This window comes from Neophocaena asiaeorientalis, unplaced genomic scaffold (assembly GCF_003031525.2).
Source record: "Neophocaena asiaeorientalis asiaeorientalis breed wild unplaced genomic scaffold, Neophocaena_asiaeorientalis_V1.1 scaffold415, whole genome shotgun sequence".
Lineage (NCBI taxonomy): Eukaryota > Metazoa > Chordata > Mammalia > Artiodactyla > Phocoenidae > Neophocaena > Neophocaena asiaeorientalis.
In genome coordinates this window covers 406005-428503 of record NW_020174051.1, presented here as the reverse complement: position 1 = coordinate 428503, position 22499 = coordinate 406005, and the positions used below count along the sequence as shown (strand labels likewise).

The window sequence follows — 22499 nt, the reverse complement described above, 5'->3', positions numbered from 1 at the left end:
TTAGACAGATAAGAGGGAATCAGGAGAGAGAGACAACTGGGAGAGAAGACTTTTTTTTTTTTTTTTTGCGGTATGCGGGCTTCTCACTGCTGTGGCCTCTCCCGTTGCGGAGCACAGGCTCTGGATGCGCAGGCTTAGCGGCCATGGCTCACGGGCCTAACCGCTCGGTGGCACGTGGGATCTTCCCGGACCGGGGCACGAACCCGCGTCCCCTGCATCGGCAGGCGGCACCACTGCGCCACCAGGGAAGCCCGGAGAGAAGACTTTTAAGAAATTGTCTATGGTACCAAGTGGGTACCAAGTGGGACAAGAGGTTAAGGAAAGAATTATATAGGCCGTGACCTTAGCCTTAGCTAATGTTTGTTGACTTGAATAAGTTAGGTGCAATGAGGGCATGAAGTAGAAGGACATGAGAAAAAGTTAAGAAGACTACAAGTATAGTTTAGATTATTTTTCAGTGTTTACATTGCTTTTTTACCTGCTCTCTAGGTGCTTATTCCAACTTTCCTATCTGTTCTTCATGCATATCAGCCCAGGTATTTCTGGAAGAACTTAATGTTGTCTGGAAATTGGCACTGATTTTTCATCTTACTTAGAAGGACGAGGTCTACAGACCACATTATCACTAGAACTCAGATTAAAAGAATGTTCTAGGGACTCCCCTGGTGGTGCAATGGTTAAGAATCTGCCTGCCAATGCAGGGGACACGGGTTCGATCCCTGGTCCGGCAAGATCCCACGTGTCGTGGAGCAACTAAGCCTGTGCATCACAGCTGCTGAGGCCTGTGCACCTGGAGCCCATGCTTCATGGCAAGAGAAGCCACTGCAATGAGAAGCCCGTGCACGGCAACGAAGAGTAGGCCCCCGCTCACTGCACCTAGAGAAAGCCCGCACGCAGAGACGAAGACCGACGCAGCCAAAAATAAATAAATAAATAAGTAAATAAATTTATATTTAAAAAAAAAGAATGTTCCAGGGCTCCCCTTTAACTAGGATAACCATGTACCCTCCCTCATTTGCTTAAGATAGTCCCTGTTTACATTTGTTGTTCCAGCATATTAATAACACCTCTTTTTATTCTAAAAAGTATTCCAGAATGAACAAAATAGCTCACCCTACTTCAAACCTTGTTAAACTCCAGTTCCATGGTTTATCTGCAAGCAGTTTTAAAAAATTAAAATTCCAAGATAAACGTTAAGGAATACTCATCTGTTCTTGAGGAGGGAAAAAACTTTTCTCAATTTTTCTAAAAAAGAAACTCTGAAGGGAAGCCTTGCTTAATTAATGTGGCAAGAAAAAGGAAAATATTCTAGATGTCAAAAAATTCATAAACCAAGTTAAAAAGAGAAAAGTGAGTGGCAAACTAGAAAAATATCTGCAGCATATATGAGATAGAAAAGGTCAATTTGCCTTTTTTACAAATAGAGAACTACAGTAAGTACTTATGAGACCATTATTGTTTTGATACAGAAAACCAAGAGAAAGTAATAGGGACATTAACTGTTCTGGGATATAGTTCTTCCTTCAACTCCCAGATGAGCCTTTGTGACCTACTTATGACTGTCCTATTTTTCAAGATACAAAAGAGCAACGTAATTTCCTCTGTGCCTATTGTGAACAGCTTTAATCTTGTTCTTTGATTGTATTGTGTCATGATTTGAATTTAAAAATATGGAAGTGAATAATATACTTTTAATTCTAAAGCTATATATACTTTGAAGGTAATGGTTAAGAAGAAGTCAATGTAAAATGTTCCATGGAAATCTCCAATTACTTTAGAAAGCCTTTGTATATTTGCATTAGTGTTAATTTAAATATTATATTAAATTATAAGCCAACACTGCATAGTACAATAGCTGAAAGATATTTGAGTTGAATCATAAAAACTCTTTGAAATACGTATTGGTCAGTGGTTGAGTCTTGCTAAGGGGGACCATTTCAGGTTTTCAGTATCAGTGACCAAGTTGGTTATGTAACTTATTTATAACCACAGCATTACTTTTAATTTTTTTTACATAATCAAATTGAGTATTGTCTATTATAATAGATGTTTTACTTTCCATGAAGATATCTTTATAGTTAACTTTCTTATTTCACCTTGATTGTGCAAAACACAATTAACCTCTAGTTGTTTTTCCTCTAGCACATGATAGTGATGGAAGATATGCTCAAAGACTTTCTTCTTGGAGAACACCTATTATTGGTTGGGAACCAGGTGAGTTATGGCTGGAACTCAGGTACTAATGAATAAATAATAGTAGCAGTTTAAAAGCAGTAAGATTCTTTTCCTTGTTGGAGTACGTTTTTAGAAATGATTTTTTTCCCAGTTAAATGACTTGTTGAATTAAACAACAAGGGTCTTCTACCTTCTAAACCTTAGAATTACCTTATACGTATCTGCTCTTCTTTCCCACGTCTGTCACCCTAGCCCAGCTCGTCATCACCTATCACCTGGATTACAGCCGTGGTTTCCTAATATAGCTTCACCCCAGCCTTACTTCCACTGTGGTCTACTCTCCACTCTGCAGCCAGATTGATACTTGTGAAAATAAAATCTAAGTCTCTCTTTTTTTGCTTAAATTTGCTCCCCATCGCCCTTAGGTGTAGGCTTGGCTCCCTCCTTTCCTGCATTTGGTGTTAGCTTGAGCCACTCTGAACTTCTTTCAGTTCTTTTTTTTTTTTTTTTTTTTTTTTTTTGCGGCACGCGTGCCTCTCCCTGTTGTGGCCTCTCCCGTTGCGGAGCACAGGCTCCGGACGCGCAAGCCCAGCGGCCATGGCTCACGGGCCCAGCCGCTCCGCGGCATGTGGGATCTTCCCGGACCGGGGCACGAACCCGCGTCCCCTGCATCGGCAGGCGGACTCTCAACCACTGCGCCACCAGGGAAGCCCCCTTTTTCAGTTCTTATCTCCCCTCTGGTCCTTGATGCATGCTCTTCTCTCTGCCTGGAGCACTCCCAGCCCCCTTCCCACACCCCTTTTCTCTAACTCCGGGACATGTTCCCTTGTACGTAGCTTTTAGGTTTCCCTGCTTCTACATAACTTCCTTCCATCTCTCCATCATCACACTCATCATATGTTACTGTATTTACATGTAGAATGACTGTCTTCCCAACTTGTCTATGTGCCCGTCAAGGGCAGGGACCATGGTTCTCTTGCTCATCTCTGTGTCCTCAGTTCCTGGCACAGTGCTTGCTGCTACCTAGTAGATATTGAATGTGTTTATGGAGGGAGTGGATAGACATTTTATATCTAGAGGCTTCTGATAATTTTCCTCAGTGAAATTAACAGACTCATAATGAACAGCACCTTTGGTTTTTTAAATTAGTTTGAAATTAAGGATAACAAGCTTTCAGAAGAAGTTTGGTCTTTTTGTTTTTTAACTTATTAAAACAGTACATATTCTTAATTTAGTCCCTCAAACTTACAAAACAAATTTTTTTTTTTTTAATAAAAAAGGGCCAATTGAGTGGTTTACTGGTTGAGTTCACAGGTTTGGATGGAGGTCCAAACTGGCTAGAGGTCCAATTGCAACTCTTTCATAGATGGCTGTGACTTTGGGCAAATTGCTAATCTTACTAAGGCTCAGTCTCCTGATATCTAACCTAGGAATGCAAATCATGTGCTTGCTGTTGGGCTAATGTATGGGTCACATGAAATAATGCATGGAAAGCACTTCACACAGTCCCTGGCTCATGAGAGGTGCTCAGTTAGAATTAAATCTGTGGGTCACTCTGTTGTTAAAAAGGACTTTAATACTCTTTTATTTTTTTCTGAACAAGAATTAAAGGGTGAGCAATAGAGTATTCATGGTCTTTTTTTTTTTTTTTAACAATTGTTTTAAGGTTGCTTATTGCTGATCCATGGTCATTTTTCACTATTTAAAAAGTCCTGATGAGTCTATGTACCAGAGTGGGAGGCTGAAGATCAGTTAACAGTCCAGTATTCAGTACTTGATATTGAAGCCCAGGAGTTCAAGTTCTCATCTGACTCTGAAAACTGATGACTCTCATCTCACTTTGCAAAATGATGGCTTCATAGCCCAGAGTACCTCACAAACTTTTTATAAGTCGTTAAACCCTGGTATACTCAGTGTGTCTTTTTCAGGTCTTCTGTTGGTATTTGAATTGCCTTAGACACAGTCTGCTGGCATCTCAACAGCTGCAGACCAGAGAGTAGACCAAGAGAGTAGGCAAAGAAAGTAGACCAAGAATACACAGAGCTGGGGCTTGAGGAATAATTTTTGCTGAGGAGCAGGCTTTCAAAAGGAAGGCCCCTAGGGGTCAAATTATGATGTTCAAGCAGCTTTGAAATATCCTAGATGATACTGATGTCCTTGGGGTTTAGTGGGTGGGATACAGAAGGAGATTCCTGGTAAAGGCAGGGTTTACATTTGAGTTAGATAATAGAGTCAGGGTTTCACAAGAGTTGTCTAGGTTGAAAGGTTAAAGTTAGAGCCTAGCCAGTAACCAGAGAGACAGGGAGAACATTCTAACCCCTGGGAGCTGGGGAGAGCTATACAGGATGAGGGCTGAGGTGGAGTAGAGGATTGCTTCTTCTTTATGATAAATTAAAAAGAGGCTATGAAAGTGCTTTGAAAGTACTCTAGAGTGCTATACAAATGTCGATGTGAAATCCAGTATGCTACCTCTAGTCTATTTTAAGTCCCAAAGAAGAGAACAAGACACTAGGACAAAGGGCTAGGCATTGGGTAGAGCGAAGAGCAGCTCCCTCTCTACACATACATGGGGGGACCCCAGCATCCGGTGAGGGTGGGAGATCCCACTGGTTTTCAGGCTTGTGTAGAGTTGCCTAAGGGACCTCTGGGTAGAGCCTGCAAAAGATGCTCAGGAGGTGCAAGGCAGGAGGCAGGGACTTCACACAAACGTCGTCTGTCAGTCAGTGCTGTCACAAACCCTGCCTGTCATCAGCAGATCAGTGTCTTGCCTTCTTTTACCCCTAGACTGACACCCTCCACTTTGGAGAAACAGAAAAATTGAAAAATGGAGATTGTATTCATTATAAATTTGCTACACTTAGCTGGCGTTTTTCATGGCAGAAAGCTTTTTTATCCTTTCATTATAAACCTCTAAGACACTGATGGTCTTAGATTTTTATAAGTAAATTCTGCTACCTGTGTCCATGAAATTAGCTAGTGAAAAAGTCTAAGTCTTTTAGGCTATCATTTGATGTCTTCCATTGTCTCATCCCACTCCACTTGCAGCCTTGTGTCTCATTTCTCCCCTGGAATTCATGTCCTCAGATAAACACTCTGTTTTCCAGATACCTTCTTAGCAGTGTTATATTTTAGCCTTTGATTGTCACCAGCGTGCTCTCTTCTTTCTCCCATCTTTGCCTATTGAAATCCTTCCAGTCTCAAAGGGCAGTATGGTGTCGTGGAAAAGCAGAAAGCTGGGAACACAGAGATCTATCTTCCTGTGCAGATTTTTCAACTCTGTATGTGATATTGGATAGATTGCTATTCCTCCTTAAAGGGCTTTGTCTTTTTTCTTTTCTTTGTTTCTTATCTATAAAATGATAGGATTGGAATGGGTGTTTTCTAAGGTCCCCCTGGCTGTAGTATTCCATAATATGCTTCTTTAATAAAGTCTTCCTGAACACTGCAGCCTGAAGGTTTGGCCTCATTCTCTAAACTCTTACAGCACGTCATTTCTAGATTTCTTTTGACTTCTGTCAGACTTATGCGTCCACCTGCCACCTCTCTACTGAAAAGAGAGAGCCCCTTGATAAGTCTTAGTTATTTTTGCAACCTCCCTGATGCCTTGCATACAATAGACATTCAACAAATATATTTTAGAGGACTGCCTAGAATAAATTTCTAGTGAGTAGCCGAAATTATTTAGAAGTAATATGAATTTAAAATTTAGGCTTACTTGGTTTATTTTCAGGAGATTCTAAGACAAATTGACTAAATTTTTTATTCAGTAAATTTGCAACTGTTTGGTGAAGGAAACAGTGAATAAGACAGAATCTAGGGAGTAAGAGAAAATACTTAAGTGGCCCAGACAGCTGGGTATGATTATATTACTGATGGGATCTGATCAGAGACTGGCAGCATTATCACTAGGACAGAATAATGAAACACTAATTATTTAATTTTTCTAATAATTAAGTGTTAATTAGTATTTAGCTAATTAAATGAGATATAACTTTGCACATACTTACATTTACCAAGACAGTGAGTGAAAATTGGATTTAAGGTGGCTGGTTAAAATCTAAACAGAAGCTCTGAGTGCTTTAGCCAACTTCAGTTCCTTTCAAACTTGTTTTCAAAAACTAACATCTGTGTTAAGATATGAACAAGATTCTATGGTTAGACTTATATTTTTTCCCAGCTTTATTGAGGTCGAATTGACAAAAAAAATGTATTTAAAGTGTACAATGTGATGATTTGATATAACCATACATTCTGAAAGGATTTCCCCCATCAAGTTAATTAATATATCCATCACTTCACATATTTACCTTTTTTGTGTGAGAACATTTAAGTTTTACTGTCTTAGCAAATTTCAATTATACAATACAGTGTTATCAACTGTAGGCACCATGTTATACTAATATATAATATATATTATGATATATATTACTAATATATATATTATATAACTTATATATATATATATGTATATATATATATAACTAATATATCCTCAGACCTTATTCACCTTATAAGTGAAAGTTTGTACCCTTTTACTAACCTCTCCCTATTTCCTCCACTGCTCAGATCCTGGCAATCACTTTTCTACTTTGTCTCTATGAGTTCAACCTTTTTTTTTTTCTTTTTAAGATTCCACATATAAATGATACCGTGCAGTATTTGTCTTTCTCTATCTGGCTTATTTCACTTAGCATAAGGGTCATTACGGTTAGACCCTTGATTGCTTCCATTTGGTTGTATGAGGGGGAAGGAGCCACCTGTAGTATTTGCTAGCAAATGCAGAGCAAGTGCCCCACAGGGATGTGTTTTTCTAAGGACTGGTGTGCAGTTATATGTTCTCTTTCCCCGTGCTTTCCTCTGAGTCCTGATCATCTAGGAGATATCTTTTTCAGGAGTATGTACCTTTGCAGTCATAGTAACTCAGGTCCTCTGTCGATACCTTTGAAAACACCCTACTTTATTTATCAGTGATATTTCAGTACCTTAATATCTTACACACCTTCTCATCTTCACCCTTTATCCGTCTTGTGAACCAAAACAATGAAAAAAGAAAAAGACCAGGAAGTGAAGCTACAGCTGGTAAGTTAAGGTCTACTGATGCTCAGCTGTCACTGGGTAGTGTCACTGGTGTTTTCCCTCAAATGAAAAGTGACAACCATCTGGAAAACACCTATTTCAATTACATGATTTAGTTTGAAACTAAGTAAACCATTTGTAGCAATTGATCAGGCTCCTTTTCTCTTTCTAAAACATTATATGATGACTACTCAAAAAAAAATCCCCAAAACAAAAAGACAAGTCAGTTAGAATTGAAGCCTTGCGGATTAAATATTGGCAGAGAAGCCAGTAGTGGGTTGTTATAATTATACAATAAAGTGTAATGAATGCTGTTAATACAAACTGTCTATAGATTGATACAGATTACCCATCCTTCTGTTTGCAAACTAAAAACTGGCTGAAGTTCATGAAAGAAACTTTTCAATAGGCAAAGTTGTCAATTTAGAGATGTTTTGAAAGATTGCTGTTACCAGTAGCAACTTTTACAATGAGGAAATAAAAGGGAATAAGTGTTGATTTTGAGGTATCTCAAGGTTTATTATCTTTATTGAGCCAAATCCCATCTTTTCTTTCCATGTAATACGATCTTTTCTAAGAATCTTTGACGTTAGACAAGGTTTCATAACAGTTGGGATGCTAAAAACAAGTCTATAAAATCACTTACCATAGCAAAATAAAGTAGGCCACATCTTCTTTTGATGAAATAAAATTATTTCGTTTAATCTTTCCAATTTTCTTTGTGGGATGTTATGGCACAGCACATCGACCCTCCAGTAAATGAAGCAGAATTGCTGCCTGTCAGCCAAAAGGGATAGGGTGCCCTGAAATTACACGTTTGATGCTCCATGTCGTAGAACCACTTTAGTATGCTGCTACATGCATTATATTCTACTTACTGTAATTACCACATCACATGTACCTTTCATACAATTAGGAGTTTCATGCTGGCTTTTTAAAAGAATCATAGCATGACTTTCTATTTATTTCAGCTTTACTGACAGGGAAAAAAGAGAAATGGCTATTTACTTTCAAGCCAGTAATGCTTTTTTTTGTCATAACTCTACTCAAGAATAAGCTTTCTTCCTCCCCATATCTTATTTTCTTTTGATTTGCAAAGCTATATTCTATTTGATATACAAAGTATTTGTTGTGAATATTTTGGGTTATAGATTGAGCCTATAGGTGCATAATGTTTTTGTTGTTTAAAAACTTCTTAAGAGGGCTTCCCTGGTGGCGCAGTGGTTGAGAGTCCGCCTGCCGATGCAGGGGACGCGGGTTCGTGCCCCGGTCCGGGAAGTTCCCACATGCCGCGGAGCGGCTGGGCCCGTGAGCCATGGCCTCTGAGCCTGCGCGTCCGGAGCCTGTGCTCCGCAACGGGAGAGGCCACAGCAGTGGGAGGCCCTCGTACCGCAAAAAAAAAAAAAAAACCCTTAAGAATAAACTTCTGTTTCTGAATAAGAATACTTACGTTTTGAGAGGTTGAAGGAAGAAATATTTTAGTAATGTGGCGTTCTAAAATGCTCAGGTACCCCCCTTACGTAAGAATTATTTTTAAAATATATAGTATTTGTTTTAATAAATGAAAAATTAATCATCTGCATATACTGATTTCTGATGTTAGACAAATTGCAAAGCAAGTCATCAAAATTTAATTTATATTTAATGAGGCAAAACTAATACTTCACAATTACTTCTACATGAATATAGTCCAATAATTTGCCAGATTTGTCAACCTTTTTGGTTTTTTTCCCATTTTAAGCGAGTCCTTTGTATCATTTTACTGGATAATAGCACTCTGGTGAAATATTTATACTTAAGCTGTCCTTGTATTCCACAGTCTGTATTTTTTACCTTTACCAAAATTCTAATATATTTTGTCTTCCTTAAAAAATAAAGAGTCAGCTCTGGCTGATTTTCATAGGGGAGGCCTTCTCTGTCTGACTTTCATGTGCTTTATGTTTCTAGAGTACTGATTCTTTAGGTACTCTTTCCAATCCCATGGCACTTTCTGATCTATCGCAGTGAGATAAATCTTAGAAAGCAACTCTTAATTTTATGAATATTTTCCTGCTAAAAGTTGAAAGTGGCTCCCCCTTGCCTATCAGATAAAATCTCTTTCATAGGGAAACACTCAAAACAACCTATGACCTGGTTCCAAACTTCTTGTATAGTTTTAGGTCTTCCAGATCAGAGTTTCTTAGCCTCCCTAAGTATACTATGCCCTTTTGTTCTCCCAGCCATTTTTCATATTGTTTGTTTCATATGGTGCTTCTTCCCCTCATCTTTGCCTATGAAAATCCTACAGTTTTCAAGAGCTCGAATTTTTTTCCTCTATGAGGCCTGTCTTAGACACCCCCAAATAGAAATAATCTTGTTTTCCTCTGAACGTTTATAGTATTTTATCACTATCTAATCCATCTTTCTCTTAAGGTTGTTGTGATTTTTTAATTTCATCTATAATTGAATTACAAATTTCTTATGAGCAAGGATTAAAAATAGTAATAATTGTTATGTTTTACAATTTCCAATATACTTTTAAAAATCATTTCATTTAGTTCTACAGCAATGCTTTGGGATAAATATTTTTATTTTCCATACTTTACAAATAAGCAGACTGAAACTCGAGGTTAAAATATTTGCTCAAGATCACATAGCTAGTTAATGATTGAGTTAGGACTCAGATCTCCAAAGCTCATGCATTTTTTTCACCCTACCACACTAACTCTTATACTAGTAATACAACAGCAACAATAATAGTGTATAATAATAGCTCACTTATGTTGAGTGCTTATAAGAGGCCAGGAACTATGCTTTACATACAGAGTACAGGGCATTTAAAAATTTTCTATTATGAAATTTTTTAATATATTCTATAAAAAGTAGGGTATATAATGAACTCCTTTGTACCCATAACTTAGTTTCAACAATTATCAGCATTTTGTTCATCTTGTTTTATCTGTATTGAACATACTATCTATATGTTATCTTTTAATACATCATTCTTTCACATAATGCATTTTTCGTACAGTAGCTCAGTTTTTATCTCTGATATGATCACAATCCCATTATTACACCTAACAAGTTAATAATAACCCCTTAATATACTCTGATACCCTGTTTTCCTCACTTATCTCCAAAGTGTCATTTTACAGTTGGTTTGTTTCAGTCAGCATGCAGACAAAGCACGATCATTGCGTGTAGTTGATGTACCTCCTGAGTCCCTTTGAAAGTTGAAAGATACATTCTCCTGTTTTCTTTATCCTTACAGGTATTGACCCACTTTCATGAATATAAACATTTTATCAGAATTACACCAATATCAATGAACTTCCAACGAGGAAGTATCTTCTAAAGTAAATTTCATTAAGCCAATTTAACTTCTTGATTAATTTACATAATGAAATTAAACCATATTCACTTCTTCCAGGCTAGAAATTTCTTTTTTTTTTAAATAAATTTATTTTATTTTTGGCTGCGTTGGGTCTTCGTTGCTGTGTGAGGGCTTTTCTCTAGTTGCGGTGAGCAGGGGCTACTCTTTGTTGCAGTGCGCGGGTTCTAGGCGCATGGGCTTCAGTAGTTGTGGCACAAGGGCTCAGTAGTTGTGGCTCGTGGGCCTAGAGCACAGGCTCAGTAGTTGTGGCGCACGGGCTTAGTTGCTACACGGCATGTGGGATCTTTCCGGACCAGGGCCTGAACCCGTGTCCCCTGCATTTACAGGTGGATTCTTAACCACTGCACCACCAGGGAAGCCCTAGAAATTTCTTTCTGAATTTCTTCCCAGCCTTTTTTTCCTGAATTTTCATAGCATTTAATTTTGAAATCAGTAAACATACATTTAATACTCACTAAGGAGGACTCTATACATATTGTCATTACATAATTCTATATAATCCTTTGTATCTCATACCATCTATTAATTAGAGGCTTGTCATTAATGGGCTTAGTTTTCTCCTGGTATAGACTTAGTAAATGTTTGTTGAATTATTTAGTATTGAGATGCTGTGAATATTTTATTGCCAAAATTAAAGAATGTGTGAATTTTGTTAATTAATGATTTGGACTGAGCCCTGGCAGATTGCTAATGTGTCACAGCAGAAATATACCATGTTGCTAGGCCGGAATAATTATCTAATGTCTGTAGAGGGGCTGAACAGTGTGTCCAGAAATTTTCCTGCCTGTGTCCCCAGCAAGTCGTGGCAGCAGGGAATTTGATAACTAAATGTGCCTTGTTTCTAGTAGCGATGGCGGCCTAGGAGTTCTAAGGCTATGAAATATTTGGTTTCATCAGATATAATGACACTCATCTTTATTTTATATTACATTATTTTGTATCCTTTCTCAAACCTCTTGCTATGAAGTTGCCTGAATTGCAATATGGAAATTCTTTGCCATGCTGCTCATTTTCTCTAACATTCAGTTTATCTGTCCAGTGTTTCTTAGTGAATATTTTTCTTGCCTTTGTTCTGAATTTGTGTGTTACTTTTGTAGACAGATTGATTTTTTTTTCCCCACAGTATTTGTTATGGATGCTTTGGTCATACCTAATGACCAAACTAGCAAAGAATATATCTTTGCCGTTTATAGCAACACATTATTTCAAAGGGAAATTGCAGGGAGGTGGATTTTTTTTTTTTTTTTTTTTGCGATACGCGGGCCTCTCAGGGTTGTGGCCTCTCCCGTTGCGGGGCACAGGCTCCGGACGCACAGGCTCAGCGGCCATGGCTCACAGGCCCAGCCGCTCCACGGCATGTGGGATCTTCCCGGACCGGGGCTCGAACCCATGTCCCCTGCATCAGCAGGCAGACTCTCAACCACTGCGCCACCAGGGAAGCCCCAGGGAGGTGGATTTTATTATTCCTGTTTGAAAAGGAGGTTTTGACTTTGCCAGGGAACTTTATAAATATGTTTAAAGCCATGCAAACTGGTAGTGCAATTGAAAAGCATGTTATTTTGTCTGACTTCCAGGTACCGTTTTTTGAATCTGTTACAGGGAGCCCATTTATGGAAATGTTTAGGATTGTGTACTATTTAGTTTTAATTTTTTTCTGATTACATAACTAATGCATGTTCACTGAGAGAATTTGGAAAACAAGAAACTTCCAGTGAGTCATAAAGCAGTGACCTCTCATTTTGTTATTGGATTTAAGAATATTAGAATAAGATAGTGTTTAGAGATCAGCTTGTCTAGGCCCTCTTTATTCAAATGAATAAAGATGGTGGTAGAAACCTGCACCTGAGACAGATTAAGGAGGGATTATTGTCTGAGTCTCCCAACTGCTAGTATAGGGAGTATATTTTCAGGCACTTTGGACAAAGAATTAGAAGTTTCAACGTTTGATGGAAATTTTATGGTTATAGAAAAGCAGCCGCAATTTATTTCTCCTGACTTTGTTGTAATGTTAGTTTTCTCGTTGTTATTTTTGACTGTAATTGGTATTTGTTGATGATATCCATACAGTAGCTTTTCTAAAAGGAAAATTAGGACCCTATGAAAAAAGTCTTTAAGTATTATACAAACTGAGCTATGAAAATTATTGAAGAATTAGGGGGAACTGGAAGGAAGGCCCAAACGTAAGAGGCTTCAGAGAGCATGAGGGAAAGCTGAACACCGGCTGTGGCAAACACTCACTTGGTGTCCATTTCAAAAGTTACTGCAGAAGAAAAGTTCCAGCTTGACTTCCTCACCTTCTCCCTCCTGAACCTTGGATACCATACAGGGAGTTCCTGGACACATGTTTTAGACTATTTTATAGTCTTGGAGTAACTGATCTTTGACTCCACGACATTAGCCTATAAACTCTCATGTAAAGCAATTCAGGGAGGCTACCTCCTGACATTCTGTTTTGCCATATAGTGAAACAGAAAACAGCCCAATCTTTTAAGTCAGAGTGGATTTGCCTTCAAAATCCCATTGTGTGCAGGGTCTTAATTGCTTAGAACTTAAGTTTGCTTTTCTCTAAAACAGGAGCCTTATCTCCTACTGACATGGCTGGCTTGAGGATTTGAGTGGTAAAGCACTGAAAGGGTGTGTATGCGTATAGCAGCGGGCTCCATAAATGCCAGTTTCCTCCTCTTTGTTGACACAAAGGGAGCAGAATGTTCTTGAAAGAGGTTTCTACCTCCTTTAGCAAGAGCACATCATACGACTGCCCTTTCCTTTTTGTCCCGTCTTTCCTCAAATGTTAATAGTTATTACCTGCAGGTTACATGTGCGTGCCGGTGAGAGAGACACGGAAGAGGGCCGATCCCGGCCTCCAGGAGTGTGTCTTTCTGCCGAGGCACCTGACACATTACTAAGGTACAGTGTGGTGAGACCTGTGAAAGACAGTGGTTTAGGGACGCGAAGAGGAAACCATGCTGGTGCTCCGAGTTGAAGGAGAGAAAGCATTGGGAGAATCAGGCAGAGCTTCAGAGAAGCTGGGACATTTCATCAGAACACTAAGGAGTGAGTGGAAGATGGCAGAGAGATGGGGAAAGGCAGCCTAAATGAGTCAGAAAAAACAACCTCAGCAAAGAAGCAGCAGCACAAAGGTTCTGGAGACGGCTGGCTGCTGTTGGGGTGAGACTTAGCAGAGGGCCAGCATGGCACGCTTGCAAGTTCATCCGCTGTGAGGGATCCTTCAACATTTCCATCCCAGGACAATTACTCTTAGCCCAGATCCCACCCCTAGACCCATTTTCTCTTGTCTGCTCTCCGCTCCTCTTTAGCCCTTTTCTTCTACTCTGCTCCTTGCCCCCCTTGACAAGATATGGATAGACTTTCCCAGTCCTGTATCTTCTAGTTCAGGAAGGCAAGCTCTTTTTCTTTACAGGATTTTACTTATTATCTCTCTGAGGAAACAGGCTAACTGAAATAATGAGCCTGAGAACGTTGAAAGAGTCCCAGAATCTTTCAAAGTTCTTGAAGTCATGTCTCTGATCCTTTCTCTCACAGAAGCTGGTAGCAGGTTTACCTCCTGTCCTCGTGTCTGTGGGGCTGAATATAGCCCTTCTTCCTCCTAACCCCGAAAAGGGCCGTGTGACTCCTACCTCTGTGAAGGTCCTTCTTTCTAGTATGTTGTCACAGAGAACACAATGGGATGGAACGGTAATGATAACAGTAAGCATCCTCCTCATGAGACAGTTTGTAGTTTGTTGTTGTTTTTTTTTTTGTGGTACGCAGGCCTCTCACTGTCGCGGCCTCTCCCGTTGCGGAGCACAGGCTCCGGACGCGCAGGCGCAGCGGCCATGGCTCATGGGCCCAGCCACTCTGCGGCATGTGGGATCTTCCCGGACCGGGGCACGAACCCGTGTCCCCTGCATCGGCAGGCGGACTCTCAATCACTGCGCCACCAGGGAAGCCCAACAATTTGTAGTTTTTAAAATCTCTCATTCTACAGGTTGCTTCTCCCTTTTAAAATTTTCACTCACTAAATAGTTTCCTCAGTAAGAGTCAATTATGATGTAAAAAGTATTTATTTTGTGCGTTTTAAAATTAAAGGATACGGATTGTATATACAGAATAATGACGAGTAAAGGTAAATATGCACAGGAACAAAATGAAAACGGTAGCAGATTTATTTTGGCAGTTACACATGGGGTAGTGTTTTGTTTTCAAAATTTCCAATTAAGAAAAATGAACATGTGTCGTTTTTATAATGGAAAAATAAGATACTATTTATGTATTTATTCAATTAAAAGTAATCCTGAGGATTTTCTGTTCTAGGTGAAAATGATGACTGGAAAGAGCAAATTGCTGTAACTGTTTCTTTTTGCTCAGGATATTGACAGAAATTCCTTCCTAGGTCGTGTTTTAGCATTTCCTTGAAGGAATAATCAGAGCTTTTCAAATGAAGCCAGAAATGACCTGATGAGATCTCTGTTTTATTTTATTTTATTTATTTATTTTTTTTTTTGCAGTACGCGGGCCTCTCACTGTTGTGGCCTCTCCCGTTGCGGAGCACAGGCTCCGGACGCGCAGGCTCAGCGGCCATGGCTCATGGGCCCAGCCGCTCCGCGGCATGTGGGATCCTCCCAGACCGGGGCACGAACCTGTGTCCCCTGCATCGGCAGGTGGACTCTCAACCACTGCGCCACCAGGGAAGCCCATAAACTGCCTTTTTTTAAACTAGACTTTCCTCTCCCACCCAGCAAATGCACTTCCCCTCCCCTATTTCTTGTGTCGTAAGTAGCATCACCTTCCACCCTGTGGCCCAAGACAGAAAGGTTGATTTGTCCAGCTCCTCGTCCCCACATCCAGTCCATCACCAAGTCCTGTTAGTTCTTTCCCTTAAATCTCTCTTAAATACATTCATTTCTCTCTGTTCCTTACTTTAAGCCACCTTCATCTCCTGCCTGAGCTTTCTAAGGAGTTTCCAAAGGCTTTCCTTTGCTTTCAGTCTTGCTCTCTGCCAGATCATTTCACCAGAGTGATTTTCCAAAAATGAAAATCTGATCCTATTACTCCTCTGCTTCAGTGGCCTTTTGGTGCTTTCAGGAAGTGGTCCAAACGCTTTTATGTGGCTTCCAAGACTTCCAGAGCTAGACCCTGCCTCCTGCTCTAGCCTCCTTTCTCACCCTTCTTCATTCTTGCTGCTTGACATCCCTCAGACCTGTCCAGCTCTCCAGCTGACTAGTACCCACAAGTCTTTACACATACGGTTCTCCCTTCCTGGAACACTCCTCTTTCTGCTCCTTCCCTTTACCTCTTTAATTCCTTGATATTTCAACTGAAATATCACTGTGCATAGTGGGACTTCCTGAGCCCTTAGTTAAGTCTTCAAGCCTTTTGGATGTCCCACAGCAGAACACTTATTACATGTATATCTATTATGTTTGCTTAATTGTCTGTGTTTCCTACTAGATTGTAAGCTATGAGTGTGGCTCAGGGGCTGTAGCTATTTTATTTACCGTTGTATCCTACTCAGCTAGTGCAGTACCTATAACATTAGGTGCTAAAACAGTTGATAAATTAGACAAGGGAGATAAGAAAGGGAGGAAGGAGAGGAGAGAGAGAGAGGAGAGGAGAGAGGGAGAGGGAGAGGGAGAGGGAGAGGGGGAGTTTTTTGGAGAGGGAGAGGGAGAGGGGGAGGGGGAGAGGGAGGGAGAGGGAGAGGGAGAGGAAGGAAGAAAAAAGAAAGAAAAAAAGAAGGAAGGAAGGAAAGAAAGAAAGAAAGGGAGGGAGGGAGGAAGGAAGGAAAGAAAGGGAGAGAGAAAGAGTGAGAGAGTGGGAGGGAGGGAGGAAGGAAAGAAGAAAGAAAGAGTGAATGAAAGAAAGAAAGGGAGGGAAGGAGGAAAGAAGGAAGGAAGGAAAAAAGTTTTTCAAATAGAGACTACAAAGATTCTAGTGACAGTTTGAATGAGATCAGGGTTTGAATGAGACGGTTTGAATGAGATCAGATTGACAAAAACATTCTGAGATTCATTCATTGAGCAGCTGGGTACATGACAATACTGTTATATTGGGGTTAAGAAAAAAGAAGAGTAAGTCTGGGTGGAAACATAATGAGTTTAGTATGAATATCTGGTGCAGAAGTTCAGTTGACAATTAGGAATAGGGAATCTCATCTCAGCTAGAGCTTAGGAAAGAAGTGTGAGCCATATGTGATGACTGAAGTCAAGGGAGTGTGAGGGAGTGGGTGAGATTCCCAGAGACAGTATATGGAACTAGAAGACATCTGAGGTTGGAGTTCTGAAGACCCTAACCTTTGTTAAAAACAAGACAACTGGCCCCAGATGGAGTCACCTATGCTAAATCCTACGTCACAAAACCCAGACTTAACTAGGTAACCGTTTCAGCCTCTCCCAGAAATGGAATCTTAAACCAGTCAATGAGGAATCACTGGTCAGCACCAGTGAGGTCATTTGCCTGATAGACCCCCTGCCTTCCCCTAAAGGAAAGTGACCTTGTCCCAACCTAGTATAACAATTTTGCTAGTATAACTTCCTTGTCCTGCTCTCTTCTGCCTATAAAAGTCTTTCATTTTGTACAGCTCCTCAGAGCTCCTTTCTATCTGCTAGATGGGATGCTGCCCAATACATGAATCACTGAATAAAGTCAATATGCTCTTTAGGGGCTTCCCTGGTGGTGCACGGGTTAAGAATCCACCTGCCAGTGTAGGGGACATGGGTTCGAGCCCTGGTCTGGGAAGATCCCACACGCCGCAGAGCAACTGAGCCCGCGCACCACAGCTACTGAGCCCACGAACCACAACTACTGAGCCTGCACGCCTAGAGCCTGTGCTCCGCAGCAAGGGAAACCCCCGCTCGCCACAACTAGAGAAAGCCTGTGCACAGCAATGAAGACCCAACGCAGCCAAAAATAAATAAATAAATTTACTTTAAAAATAAGATCTTTAAAATTTACTCAGTTGAATTTTTTTTTAAACACATTTATAGAAGACATAGCAAAAGAGCTTCTTAGTGGCAGCCTGGGACTTCACATTGCATTGTCCTACATTTATGGGCCTTGTAAGCTCCTAAAACAGTGCTCAGGAGGAGTTTGAAAAGGCATGGCTGATTCTGTAATTTTGCAAGTGGGGAGGGAGCAGGACCTCCCCATAGTAGTTTTTCATGACTTGTTTCTTTCAAGAAATCCTTTGTGTTTCTGACATTACAATGCATTTATGATATATGTTTTTCTCTAGGTTTCTTGAACAGAGCTGATATATCAACACACATTTTACTCACCTGAATTTATTTACTTAAAATTTTACATTGATTGCGACACGCCATTTAAAGCCCACATGGCTATTTTACCATACACTCGAATGTGAACATTATAAGAAATCAATGTGTTATTTATTGCTGGAACGTATGTTACAGAACTCAGCTTTTTTAACTACTTCTACTCTTCCCACACAACCCACTTGTTAAAAGATTTACATCCCATTAATAGAGTATTCCACCTCTAAGTGAAGACTTTAAAATGGAGCAGTAGCATGGGAGTGGATTCCATTTTTAGCAGTCTGTCTGCTACGAAAGGACAGCAACTCTCTCCATCAGTAAGTGGTAAGGAAATGAGGGCATTTCTAGGAAGAGCAGATATAGTTGAGACAATAATAAACCCTGGTTATAATTTTAGGTTTCCAAGGTTTTAAAGGACTAAAAAGTAGGATAAAAGGAGAAGAAATTAGTGTTTGATTAAAACAGAAGTACAGTATTATATTTATCTTTATATAACTAAAACCACACTTCTGAAGAGCTGATTAGAAAAGTCATTGTTTTTACACTTACTTGATTTCCTTTAATGCCATTCTTCACATCTGAAATAGATAATATTGTGCTCTAATGTCTGCACTTCAATGTAAAATTATAGAATAGAAAAAACAAGTCACAGAAGGTTAAAAATAATTATGAATTTCCTTTTAAATAAGAACTTAGAGCTACTGTATTTAGAAGTAAACTTTTTTTTGAAAAAACCTTTATGTCATAGAAGATGTGCTATATACGTTTACTCGTTTGGTTTTCATTAACAATAAGCTAAAACAGTAAGTAGGTTTTGGTAAGAGATTCTTCTGGTTTGTTTTACCTCCAAACAAAAGTTACTTTTAATGCTTCTTTGTGTAATTACAGGGCGTAGGAAAAAACAAGATTGTTGATAGATTCCTTCACCTGCTCAACAGACCTCGAGAATATATCCAGCTGCACAGGTAAGAGGATAAAACCCACAACCTCTTAAGATCTGGTTTAGTCATTTATTTTGCTCCCAGTACAATTTAAAAATACTTTCTTAAAGGCCCATTTTTAATACACCAGTTTAATTTCTGTTCCTCCTACTGTTATCTCTCCTCTCCTTAAAAGGTAATAAAACCATGCAAAATTTATTTTTAAAGTTACTAATGCTTTATAAACATGAATTAATAGATATTTTGTGGACAAAGAGTGATGAACATTACATTCAGGAAGCAGTTTTCATCAACATAAAGGCTCCTAAATTAGAAGAAAAATATGTAGAGACTAAGCCCACTCTCTAACAGGAAGCTAAAATAGCTCACAAGGAGAAACATAAGCTATATGAATCTCAGGTGTGAGATAAGGAAGTCAAAACTATGAAGCAGTAAGTTATTAGTCTCCTTGCCTTCTTTGAAAACACATTGTGGATTATTTAATTTTGCGTGGTCAGAATGCTGGTCCAGGGATAGCTTTTAATCAAATAGATTTTCTCAACATGGATTGTTTTTAGCTTTATCAATGAACCTGTTCTGAATATTTTAAAAATAAAATATAAGCAGCAGATCCACCAAAGGGGAGATAGAAAAAAAAAATCAAGGAATATACCAAGTAATAAGCAACTTAAAAGTAGACTGAATTGTTATTGTTTTAATCCCAGGAAATTAACAAAAATATTGTGTAGTGGAAATAACACTGGATTGAGTTACAAGAATTGGTTTCTGGTTTGGATCCTTTCACTAAATAATGATGTGTTCTTGAGAGGAAAATGTAGGAGAAAAGAAGGTAGAGTTAGTGGACTAAAGGAGAAAGAGAAGAGGACCAAAGTGAAGCTGAGAGATGGTCAAAAACTCCTTCTTGGCATTTACACCTCTGGCTGTGATGGAGTAACTAGTACCAGGTTAGTCCTACCACAGTAAAGAGCTATAAAACTGGACAAGACTCACAAATACTGGGAAAGGAACAACCACTAGGGACTGGTGAACTGAACAATTACCAGAGTTCCCACATGGTTAAGAGACTTCATTAAACTTACTCCTGGTATTCACAAGATATCCTGTAAAGTTTATGCTTTAGAAGTAGGATCAATCTGCCCCTAGAGTAAAAGCTACTTTATGCCTACCCTTAATAAGTTTAAAAATAACGCTTGAGAAAACAAGGATGTTTGCTTTTTAACCCTATTTTGTAAGTTTTTCTCATACAAAATGATTTTAAAAGTTAAGGGGATGTATGTTGGGGGAAAATGTTTTGAAAAAAATCAAGCTGATTCGGAAGTGAATTAACTGCTTAGCTGAACAAACTTACCGAGCAATGAAAGAAGACTACAAAATCCAAACATTTAACAACAGATCATTCACAGTATGAAGCATTCAATAGAATATTACTAGGCATACAGATAAGCAGAAAATAGACCCCAAATGGTCAATAGAAATAGACCCTAAAATGACAGATGATAGAATTAGCAGACAAGGACTATAAAACAGTTGCCTTAAATATGTTCAAGCATATAAAGGGCATATAAAGGGGGAATGAACATAATGAGGGAATAATTAGGAATTCTCAGTACAGAAATAGCAACTTTAAAAAATCAGTCTCACATACGGGCAATTAGAGTTTCAAAAAAAAGGACAAAGAACGGGGCAGAGTAATATTTAAAGATGTAATGGTGAAAAAATTTCCAAATTTGATGAAAACATGAAGTCACCAATCCAGGAAGCTCAATGAACCTCTAGCAGGATAAGCAGGAAACCACAATAAAGTACATTATAATCAAATTGTTGAAAATTGAAAAGGAAATCTTTAAAGCTGCCAGTGAAAAAAAGACATATTACATATAGGAGGAAAATCATAAAAATGAAGACTGACTTGTCATGAGAAATAAATACCACAAGTCAGTGAAATAGTTGTTTTTAAAGAGCCAAAAGAAGAAAAAAAAAGTCAGTATACAATAGCATATCTGGCAAAACATTCTTTAGAAATGCAGACATTCTTGGATGAACAAAAACAGAGTATTTTTTACCAGCAAACCTGCATAATATAAGAAAATTACAGTTCAGTATTAACCATGAGCATAGATACAAAAATCTGAAACAAGTATTAAATCAAATTCAACAATATATAAAAAGGATAATACATCATAACCAAGCTGGTTTTATCCCAGGAATATAAAGTTGTTTTAACATTTGAAATCAAATAATTTAATTCACTCTATTTACAGCATAAAGGAAAAGCCATATGATCATTTCAGTCATTGCCAAAAAACAAACAAACAAACAAAACCACTTGATGAGATGCAGTGCTCATTCATGATAAAATGTTACAGCAAATTACAAATAGCAGGAAACTCCCTCAACCTGTTAAGAGGCTTCTATGGAAAACCTATAACTAACTTATATTTAAAGGTAAAAAAAAAAAAACAACTAAATACTTTCCTCCTATGATTGAGGAAAAGGCAAGAATATTCACTTTTCATCATTATGCTAGAGGTCCTAGCCAGTGCAGTAAGGCAAGAAAAAGTAATAAATGGCACATATGTTTAAACAGAAGAAGTAAAATTGTCTAGAGACAACATGATTGTGTATATTAAAAACCCTAAGAAATAAAAAAAAAAAAGAAAAAAACGATCAGAACTAAAAAGTAAATTGAGCTAGGTCACAGGATACAAGGTCAACGTACAGAATCAGTTGCATTCCTATCTAATTGCAATGGACAATGGGAAAATTAAAATATTTAGATACCTTTTATAATAGCATAAAAACATGAAATACTTAGAAATAAATTTAACAAGATTTGTACAAATTTTAATTTACTAATCTGAATAGGACATGGCAAGGTCATCTCAGCTCCTATACTTCTATAGCTCACCTAATACATAGCTTCAGAAAATTTCTAGCCTATTCCCATATCATCTCACAGTTCTTCTTTCTATGAATTATGCCTTATGTAAACCTAGGAATTTCAACTTACCTTTTTTCTTTTTTTAAGAATTTACTATGTCAAGATTACAGGACTAGGTGTTTTAGGAGATATGGAAAGAAATAAGAAACGTAATCTCTATCTTTAAGGAGCTGTAATACTGTTCTTGTTTGTGATTATTTCAGTCTTTCATGTTCCACTTAATCTAAAAAAATAACTCCTTTTTTTCCTCACCTTTAAGCCTTTCCACCAGTTTTTCTTCCTACATGAACAAAGTTTGGGGGAAATAATGAAAGAATCAAAATGTTTGCTAGTTTCACCTGAATAACTTATTTGTAACATATCACAGTTCCAGTTTTTGAGCCACAAGACACACGGCAAGACCCATATTTTATGTTTTAAGGTTGATACAGTGAGCATTGCAGTTATTCATTCTTATTTGTGCTATTTTATCTCTTTCATTTTGGTTTCATTGTGTTTAGTCTGTACTGTTTAGTGGTGCTCTTAAAAATACGTAATTACTTGAAAGTTTTAATGAAGTATATTACTAATGCCACTTATAAATTAAAGCCAAGACAAATGAATTTAAATTTTATATTTTAAAATAAGCAGAAAACCAACTTTTCTCTTAAGGATGACTTCAGAGGTTGAAATCAGCTCTCAAATTTATGCTCAGAAATATGGAAGTCACTTTATATGAG

At 38.4% G+C, this 22499-nt stretch overlaps 1 protein-coding gene across 1 annotated transcript in view; it reads left to right on the top strand.

Moving 5' to 3' along the window:
• The window catches only part of VWA8 (von Willebrand factor A domain containing 8), a 307276-nt gene that overhangs the window by 106263 nt on the left and 178514 nt on the right, over window positions 1-22499 (top strand). The window contains exons 18-19 of the mRNA XM_024754208.1: window positions 2143-2214; window positions 18787-18863. Of these exons, the coding sequence (XP_024609976.1) occupies window positions 2143-2214; window positions 18787-18863 (149 nt within the window). The remainder of the gene's footprint in view (window positions 1-2142; window positions 2215-18786; window positions 18864-22499) is intronic.